The 10,117-nt window shown below is 41.2% G+C and overlaps 1 protein-coding gene across 1 annotated transcript in view; it reads right to left on the bottom strand.

Annotated features, from left to right (window-relative positions):
* Nucleotides 1-383: 383 nt before the first annotated feature.
* The window catches only part of SKAP2 (src kinase associated phosphoprotein 2), a 169,767-nt gene continuing 160,033 nt past the window's right edge, over nucleotides 384-10,117 (bottom strand). Inside the window, exons 12-13 of the mRNA XM_054564323.1 lie at nucleotides 3,148-3,249; nucleotides 384-2,723 (exon numbers count right to left, since the gene is read on the bottom strand). Of these exons, the coding sequence (XP_054420298.1) occupies nucleotides 3,157-3,249 (93 nt within the window). The 3' untranslated portion in view covers nucleotides 384-2,723; nucleotides 3,148-3,156. The remainder of the gene's footprint in view (nucleotides 2,724-3,147; nucleotides 3,250-10,117) is intronic.

Below are 10,117 nucleotides of genomic sequence, written 5' to 3'. Positions count from 1 at the left end.
TTAAATTAGTGCAAGGTAAAAATAATTGACTTAAAATAATATAAAGTATTGAAAACAATCAATAGGCTAAACAGCATTCTTTTTCATAAAAGAAAGTGTCATATGCAACAAAGTGGCAAAAACAGAATGGAGTGAGCTGTGGTTAAGTGCAAATCCTTATAGCAATGAATATCATTTATATTATCCTTACTTCTTTGAATAAATTCAGATGACAGCCCTATTTCATTTCTTCATTCACTTTGGAGGCCAGATGGCATTAGAATCATTTACTTCACCTTGTTGTGCTTAATTACTACAATCAACACACTATTTTCCAAATTAATCATAACAAAGTAATTTCATTAGTAACACAGCAGGCTGTTGAATTATTAGCATCATAACAGTTTGCAAACAATTAAACTTTATTTGAACCTTAAAAATTTGCAGAGTGGAACATTATTGTAAGATCTAATGGCAATAGAGTACAAATTCAGTACAGAGCAAATAATCAAGCAAAATGCTATATAAAATATGACTTACAATCACCTTTGAAAAAAATTAGCTCTCTAACTGTTCATAGAAAAACAAATAAAAGCTAAGCAAACATAATGAGAACATAACAATTAGCATATTTTCTAACAAGCCATGTTATTTAAATTCACATTAATTATATTATTACGATCTTGAAGAGTGTGTGATATATTGTCAAGGGTGTAAAGAAAACTTTCTCCCTGGTAGTATACAAATGATTTCATGAAATGAATATAAAGTTGCCATGAATTGGAAGTAATGATTATTTTTCCTGTTACTCCAATTTTGTATCTTTCGTTTTCTTCCCTATCTCCCACCTAGATTCAGGTTAGAAAAGAACAAAGGCCAGAGGAGCTGTGGACAGAAGCAACACTTCATTTCTTCACTGTCACTGTTCACGGAGAGAGTAGCTGGCTAGGAATTGTTGGTCATCAGTTGGCAAAGGACTCCCTCTCCTGGATTAACTGTAAAAGGAGGCAGAAATGTTCTAAATGCTTTACATTCTGTATGAGTTTGGGCCCAAGTGGGGGAGGGGCTTCCAAGCAGCTTCCTGTGCAACGAAAAGCTGCTGCCATCTACTGGCCCGGGGCTAAAATCTTCCCTCGGCCCGAAGCCCGAAGCCTGTGTCCACTCCACAGGCAAGGCTGTGTTTTCAGTACAAGCCTGCAGCTGCTTTTGCTTTTCAGCCTCTCGGGCTTTGGAAACCAGTCCATTAGTTTCATCTCTGCTTGCCTTACTTTTCCCAAGATGATTTCAATCTATTCCAATGGCTTTCTATTAGGACAAGATTAATGAGCGCACAAATTAATTCCTGAAAGCTTTAACTCAACAATGTCTAATTCATATAAACTAGATTTACCCCAAATCTCTAAACTTAATATATTTTTTAACATTTGAAATAACATGATCATGGCATTGAGGGATAATGGTAAACACACACTCTGAAACGGTGTTTGTAAATAGTTTCATGTAAGTAATGGAGGTTTTTTAATATTATCAGCTTGTGTGCATGGTCAGAATATCTTCATGAAGCAAAGATCTGAAAAGTTCAACAAAGGTAGTATGTACTAATCAATGATTCAATATAAGGAGATTATATCTACTCCAAATAATTATCCATTCAGCAGTACCTTTTGATATATATTAAGGCCAGACTGGTACCTTGTAGACATTTAAAATACCTTTGATTTCTAATGTACACGAAAAGGTAAAAAGATACAATTCGGCAGCTCTTGCTCAGGGGGCAGAGCGTGTGTGTAACTCCTCGGTCAGGCCGATGCTCCCCTTCAGCGTCCGCTGCTGCGGGGCCGCTGTGGCTCCCACGCTCTCCTCTTGGAGCCGTTTCTTCCCCCCGACTCGGGGTGTGCAGGGGAGACTCACACCTGCAGTTGCACTGTTCTGTGGCGGGACTTCAGCAGCACAGTCCTGATCAGGCAGGGTGAGAGGGTGCTGGGTTACACCTCCTTACTTTTAGAGTGCACTGAGGTTATTTGTGCTGCTATATTCATGGGGAATGGGGTTTCTTAGGGTAGAAAACACCGGCAAGCCCATCGTCTAGCCAGGCTGTCTGCTACTGACACAGGGCTTGCGCACACCACAGTTCCGGTCTGCGTGCGTGTCGCAGGTGACAGCACACTGCCATAGGCAAGCTTATCCTTATTTCTTTCTGGTGGCTATATTTTACATAAAGTAATTTGCCAATTAGTAAAAATTCTTTCATGAAAACATGTTACCATTGTGTGAAAAATAAACACTAAGATAAATCATGTAAACGTTTTAATAAAGCCTTATTCTTTAAATAGCATCTACCAAAAGCTTGTACGACATATTCGGTTTAAATTTCAGTGAAATTATATATTATAGTCTAAAAAATAACTGGTGTCCAATATTGAGAGAAATTGAAACTTATATCGGAAGTAGCAGTGATTATGTAGAACATATAAAACAGTGCTGAATTCTTCACACAAATCAAATGAGTAAAAGCTACAATTATTTCTTTGCAAAATAGCAACAGGTATAACTTTCCAGCTTCTATCTAATTTGCATTAATATCCTTCATTTAGTTTCACATCAGAGGGCTGTTATAATGCACATAAAATAATGAAGATGCACGATGCTCAACAAAACAAAGAAAGGTTATGAGCTGTCGTTCCTGCTTTCACGAAGGTTCTGAATCCAAAGCATGTGCAGAGTAGCAGGAGAATATTCCTTTCCTGCAGGCAGAAAGGGAAAGTTGCATCATAATTTTTTCCTTCAATCAAAATGTTGATTTTTCCTGCTTAGAAAAAAATTGCATTTTTTAGCCAAGGAAAAATGAATGTTTATTCAACCTTTCATCAATTTTGTTCCTCAAAAAGGCCATACAAAGTGATATTTTACTAAAGAGGAGAAGGTTTGGAAAAACAGCTGGCAATTATCAAAGGGGTTTTCCCTTAATAATCTATTCCCAAGTAAATTCTATGAAGTTATTTTTAAATATCAAACAGATTTTTTTTTTAAAAAGATGATGATGATTAGGGAGCATAATCTCTGTGTTACCAGAAAACTACCAAGACTTTTAAAAAGGCTAAGACTCATAAGGCAGAGACCAAGAGAACATATGAGCCATTACAGAATATTGGATTAAAATGTACTTACCCAGGACTCTCAGATATCATACATCTCCATTATGTAGGCTTTCGGCACCAAGCCAATGGCTCCCTTCATTTCTCCTACCCACCAGCCATATCTATTGTATTCCTAATTGAAAACAATATGCAATATTAACCTTTAGACTGGTGGAAGTACAATGTCGTTTGTGTGCAACTTCTTAGAAATGTTATTTCTTTTTATAAAGTTACAAGAGCTTGAGCTGCAAATTGAAACATTTTAATCCTTTTTTTTGTTTCTGGACACTTTAAAAATGCTGTTAGGCAAAGATTTAAATTAATGTATAAGGCAAAGCCTGTTTATTACTGGGTGTAAAACACAGAAACAGTCACTTGTAAGAACCTGGTGCGCGTATGCACTCTCTCTCTCTCTCTCTCTCTCTCTTTCTCTCTCTCTCTCACTCAATCCCCCTGCCCGCCCCTGCTACAAGACACAGGGTTACAGCCAGGATCCTCAGGATACTTACTATCTTTGCCTTCAAGAAGCTTATCATCTAGCAAGGATAGATCTCCCCCCTCACCACAATAAACTACTAACTCCTACTAAAACTCAAGTGACCAAAAATGATTTGGAATGTAGAGGTATGCCCCTTCTTTAAAAAATATAATATATGAGTATAGACATTTCAAACAGATAAATTAGAGAAAATATGGAAACACTAAGACCAAAAAAATTATTTATAAAACCATTCACAAAAGGGCTCCTTTAAAAAAAACCTTTGCTAAGGCCTTTATTGTTCTTTTTCTCGATCACAAACTACAATAGATAAAGGGTGGGTAGAAGGAATTTAAAGGTGGTGGTAGATGCACTTTACAGTAGACACAAAACAGGAAATGAAAATATCTCAAGTTATAAAGATGGCATATTAATCCAGCTGTAAACAAGAGCGACGCATGGGTCACTTGGGCCCTTGCCCCTCAATGTGAGGTAACCCTGCCCTGCCTTGGCCTCTGCTAACAGACTGACAGACGCCCTGCTGCTTCCGGTGTCATGAGCGACCGGTCTCCTGTGTCTGCCAGACTGACTCATGTATTTTTACCTCAAATTTCTTTATGTTTAGTGAGAGACAAAGTAAAATGAATTACGATTTTCAAGAATAGTATCTTTCAAAAGCAACACTCTACAAAAGCATTGGAACACCCAAGTTTAATTTTTCATATAGATACATTTTTTAAATCCATCCCCAAAGTAATGCAACAGACTATAATTCCCCTACACCTGAGTCACAGGTAAGTGTGCATGTGCATGTGGAGTTACGTGGGGGGCGGGGGGGTGTCACGGCGCCGACTCAACATCCGTATTGATCAGCACGCTGTTGACCGTCGGGGGGAAATCATAGAATTCTTCAATACAAATGTAGCAACACTAATGTGGGTATTGATAATGTAGTCTCTCAATGGAGAGATTATTGGGTTAAAATCTCTGTGTGCTTTTTTAAACCCTGACCTATCGGAATTAGGTGTTCGGACAGAACAAGGTGGAAGGAAAAGGGGGAGAAAGGCCAGCCCTGCAGTTCTGATGCTAATAAGGTCACATCTGGCTCCTCAGGCAGCGGACTCAAGATTTTAGGTTTAAAAGTTCTCCGATCATTGGAACTTAGTATACAAAATTGTCTACGAAATGAAAATAGTCTGATGCCCAGAACTCAGTGATGATGACTATAATGTATGTAGGGTGTATTTATCAGAAGAAAATACCAACTTACTGAAAGCTAAGATTAACAACCATTATATCCTAATGGGTACCTAATAAAACTGCCCTTTTCAATTTTTAAGGCAATGAATACAATTAGTGCCTAATGCTTAATAAAACAAATGTATTTAACCTTTTAGAGGCCAAGGGCTTGCATTGTAAAATTTCAAAATGGATGGTTAACAGGGTAAGTGTGTGAGAGCTCTTACCTAATGCCAATCTAAGATTTCCCCAATTATTTGGAAGTAGTAAAGAAACTAAGTCCCCCAAAGGGCAGACACAGAACACATTCAGTGAGAGGGCATATTAGGAACTTGCTTTCAGAGAACAGTCTGCAATCTGGGTTGCAATGTTTACAGTCTAGTTACAAACCAGAAAGTTCATATTACTTTATAATATTCTGCTGTGGTTATAACCTGTGCTCTCAATTAAGGATATATCATGGTTCTCAAAGAAACTGACTCACATCCAAATTTTAAAAACTGATTTCCAACAAATCACTTCAACAAATGATGAATGACAGACTTCACTCGTGCGAGAATTCTGTGTGACGGTAACTGGTAAGACTCATTAAGTAGAAAACACAGTAGTAAACCGCAGGGAGGAGCGTATCCAGCTGTAAACAAATCCCCTAAAAGTAACATTCTAGGGAAAAAAAGTTTTAAACTGAAATCATCTTAAATGCTTCGCTTAATTAATTTAAAATAATTGAAAGCATATGAAATACACACCTCATAAAAGTACTCTAAAATATCACAGGTTTAAATCAGAAAAGGGTACAAATAAAAAACCAGAATGTTTATTACTTTACATTTGTAAAGGATTCCATATAATACTCCTGTGTGGAATTAAGAGGTAAGATAAAATATAGTGAGGTAAAAATCTAGTAGGCAAATTTATGGATTTACACTGCAGCCGTTAGAGTATGTCGGCAAGACTGCAAACACAGAAGCTGTTACTTTTATCATTACCATCCTCTGTATGAGCCTCCTGAGCAACATGAATCCCAATTAAACCATTTGCAGCCTATAAATTGGAATGAAGATGCTTCTTGGAGTACAGTATTCTAAACTTCAGCCTGAAGATTCAGTAGCATACAAGGTTGCCTTTGAAGAAGAAAATCTGCCTTTCTTTGCCTTCCCCCAAACAAATGTGGTTATCAGTGATAGATCACTTACAGTGGAAAATAATACAATCTATACAATGTTGTCTTGCAGTCCACATACTGATTATAGCATTGTTCTAAAAGCCACAGGTGGGTCATCAAAACAACCCCACCACCTTCAAACCTGGTCTTGTTAATAAACAAAAGATGAAGAGACAAAACCATAGCAGGCTGCCACCTAAATCTCTGAAAGGTTAGGAAGCATCATGTCATCTTTACGGCACACGAGAGCTCAGGTACAAGAAGATCTGCCATCTGGTATTCCTCACCCTATTCAGTCTTGACATCAACTGAAATGCTAACATAGGCAAGTGACTGCACTTCAGGAGGACTGATAAAATAATGAAGAGTCCTTTAATCTACAGGAAACCATTCTAGTCAATTTATAAGAAATATTGCGTCCCTTTGTAGGACGTGTAATTATTTTCTATTAATCATGTGCTATAAAGCTACATTATGCGGTTATTCTGTTATCACTAGAAAGAGGCCTGCAGTCAGCTTCTGACAATGTTAGGTAATTACTAACACAAAGCTTCTTTCTCTTCCGGTAGTAATGCTATCAAGATCCAGAGGTGTAGTGAATACTTATTGTATAAAAATAGCACTCAAACAAAATTCAATATCTGCAAAATGGATGGCTTCAAGGCAAAATGTAATGTGGCAGTCAAGGAAGAAAAAAGCCAAACTTGCCCAGGAATCCAAGAAAAGAATCATAAAGCAGCACTGAGCAGTTGTGATCTAACTCCTGTTTCCAATTTTCATACCGTAAAAATTGCCTTTATTAGTTTTATTTTGTAGTTAAACTTTTAGGCTTCAATTAATAGGTGGTAAGCAATAAATTAAAGTGATTGTGTAATAAGGCAGGAAAAAAGGACTAGTTTTGATAAAGTGAAAGAGGGACTTGATCCAACACAACAGGAAGCGTTACGTCCGTGTTTGCTCAACGAAGTCAGTCTCTGTCTGTGCCGGTGTGTTATTTTACACTTAAGTGAGGCCCCAACCTTGACTACTTAAATCCTTTTCAACACCATGACTCTCATTTTTCAAGTATGTTAATCCACTTTCTGCTAACCATATGGTAAGAGATGCTGCCTTCACAGAAACCTGAAACACTAATAGGATTTTCTGATGAGCTACCCCTTTCAGAAATTAGTTGCCAATCTGCTTGAAAGCAGCAGGTGTTAGAAAGGTCCTTTTTTCAAACATGTATCTGTTTTCTAACTATTCATTGTGATATTTTCAGTTTTTCAAATTCATAAACATTGTAGTAATATGAAAATTAGATAATCATTTAAAGTATGGAAATACTTTCTTCAAGGCTACCTCTTCAATCTTCTCCTTTTTAATATCTCCAATTAGAAACTTTGCAACAATCCTTCCATTTCTCGTACACCCCTCATTTCAAAGGATCTCTTAAAAGGCCCAACAGGAACTCGACAATCTCAGCATTTTACTATTTCTATCTGCACATTAACTGCTCCAATCAGCCTCCTAACCTGCTGGGGAAACTGACACCACAACCTCTGAGGTCCTCCCTGATCTTTGAACACCATTCATGAACCTGCTTCAAGAGAGTCTCCTGGCAGCTTATGAAAATCAACCTTATTACTTTACAATTTACTATGCAGGTGTGACCTTTGGGAACCTCGAACACAAAGAATTACTGTTGTTTGCTCCTTGCACTGTGCAAGGACAAGTAAGCAAACTGATAGAATTTAATTCTTATAACAAATTTTAGTTTATATTCCAGAGTCAAGACACACTTAACTCAAATTCTACCCAGTCAACATTTACAATACTATACAGTTAAAACTGATATTCAGATTGATGATCCACAGATACCGCCAGGCAAAGAAAGGTCCAGCAGGCTCAGGAGAAGGCAGGCGTGGTGCTCAGCGCGTTTCCCCAGCCCACACAGAACTCTGGGGCGGCTCTCAGGTTCGCCCACTCCTCTCTCCATCCCGGCGGTCTCCACTCTTGCCCAGGCTTTGTCATCTCACCCGGGATTACTGAATCACCAATTCTGCCTCTCTGTTCTTTCCAGAAACTTCCTTTGTCAACTTACTTTGCTGCTCAAGAACTTAAACTAGCTCCTCGATGCATTAACTACAAACTCCCCAGTGTGGCGTTTCCCCACCCTGCCAGCGATGTTCTTCCCTCACCTCTCCGGTCCCTGGAGTCCAACCTGTCGGGTTACACTCATTCCTACCTGTGTGTGTGGTGTGTCCTCCCTCAGGAATGTCTCCCCTCCCTCACTCAAATCCCAACCAGAGACTAAGGCCTGACTCAAGTTCCCCATCCCTCATGAATTTTTCTATGAGTTATCTAACCCATACTTACATCTCTCATTTCAAGCCAAGCATTTGTTCTTCTGTGGATTTTATGTATCTTTGTTTTGTCCCTTCAAATAAAAGTACAAACTCAGAGGGTCCCAGATGGCGGCAGAACACGTAGAAGCTACACTTACCTCCTCCCAGGCAAGCTAGAATTACAGCTAAAATATAGAACAACCCGCTCTGGCTGGTGTGGCTCAGTGGACTGAGTGCTGGCCTGTGAACCAAAGGGTTGCTGGTTCAATTCCTGGCAGGGCACAGGCCTATGTTGCGGGCCAGGTCCTAGTTGGGGGCGTGTAACAGTCAACCATGCATTGATGTTTCTCTCCTCTTTCTCCTTCCCTTCCCCTCTCTTTATAAATGAAATCTCAGGAAAACAAAACAAACAGAGCAATCAACCTGAATAACCAACTGAATACGAGCTGAAGAGAAGTCTTATAAGCAAGGGTGCGAAAAGGGCTGGCCCTGCTCCCACAAGCGGCGGCTGAGGTTCTGGAGGGATATCTCATCTGCAAAGGTTCCCCCTGAGAAGACTGGGTCTCAACTCCTAGCCCAGAGCACAAGAGCCAGGAAGAGGGGACCTCATAACATTTGGCTGAGAAAAGCAGCAGGGTTTCTGTCTACCAGGGACAGACGGGGGTCCACTAGAGACGCAGGCACCCTCTTAAAGGGTCAATGCACAGAATCGGGTTTGCAGCCACTCTAGTGCAGAGTGGGTTAGAGTTGTGTGAGGGGAGAGCAGAAGGGCCCCTGTGCCGAGTCACCCTCCCATACTGGAGACGCCATTTTCTTGGGCGGAACACTTCCCTCCACACAGCACCAGCCCGGAGAAAGGCATCAGCCCCGCCCTCGGGGCTCCCTGCAGCGCCATCCTGCAGAGCTTGTCCTCTGCAAAGTCAGCTGCCTGGGCTGATGATGTGCAGAGATCTGGGCAGACTCGGGGAGTATCCATAACTGAGTGGTGTGGCTCTGGGGCAGAGGTCATCTCCCACTATCCTGAGAACCTGACTGGCACCTCCCCCCTCTCAGGAGATACTCTAGCCCCCGTCTCCGGGCCCCCGGCAGCCCCGCCCCCCTAACTCCTGGTGGCTCTGCCCTGCTGAGGTCTGGGCAGAATCAGGCACAGATTGAGTTGTGTGGCTCTGGGGTGGTGGCCACATTCTCCACCCTCCCCCAAGCCTATGAGCACCTTGCCTCATGGAGATCAACTAGCCCCATCTTCCCCACTCCCGGCGGCCTTGCCCGGCAGAGATCCAGTTCCTGGAAGAATGTGGGACAGGCTGAGTTGTGTGGCTCTAGGAGAGGGCCATTTTTCCCTAACAGGCCCATTGGGTGCAGAGCCTTCCCTTCACGTGGTCACATCTTTGTCTCTTTGGGCCTGATAAACTCTCCTGGCCTCACCCTGATGACTCCCTGAGACCCTGGCCTACCGCAAAGGTGTGTAAGCACCCAGCAGGTGGCAGCTAGCCTTTGTATACCCTGGGACATTTGCTGAGTGGCCTCAGATCCAGCACTGGCACTGAGTTTGAACCTGTATGAATCTGCTGAACGCCACTCACCTCTCCCTGATAACTCACTAAGAACCTACTTCGTGCAACTCAAGTACCATCAGGGACTCTTTCAATGACTGAGCCTAACAGGCAGCCAGCAGGTGAAGGCAAATGTCGGGGTGCCTTGGGGCTTTTGCTGACCTTCCCCCAGGGCTGGTGCTGGTAAAAGTCAGCCTTGGTGCCTGGCATGGTCCTTCCCACACACCCAGGCCTAGCAA

The sequence above is a fragment of the Pteronotus mesoamericanus genome, unplaced genomic scaffold, assembly GCF_021234165.1.
Source record: "Pteronotus mesoamericanus isolate MK-2021 breed Mesoamerican mustached bat unplaced genomic scaffold, CSHL_Meso_final scaffold_85, whole genome shotgun sequence".
Lineage (NCBI taxonomy): Eukaryota > Metazoa > Chordata > Mammalia > Chiroptera > Mormoopidae > Pteronotus > Pteronotus mesoamericanus.
Note: the sequence above shows the minus strand (reverse complement) of the source record. Positions and strands in the feature narration are given on the sequence as shown.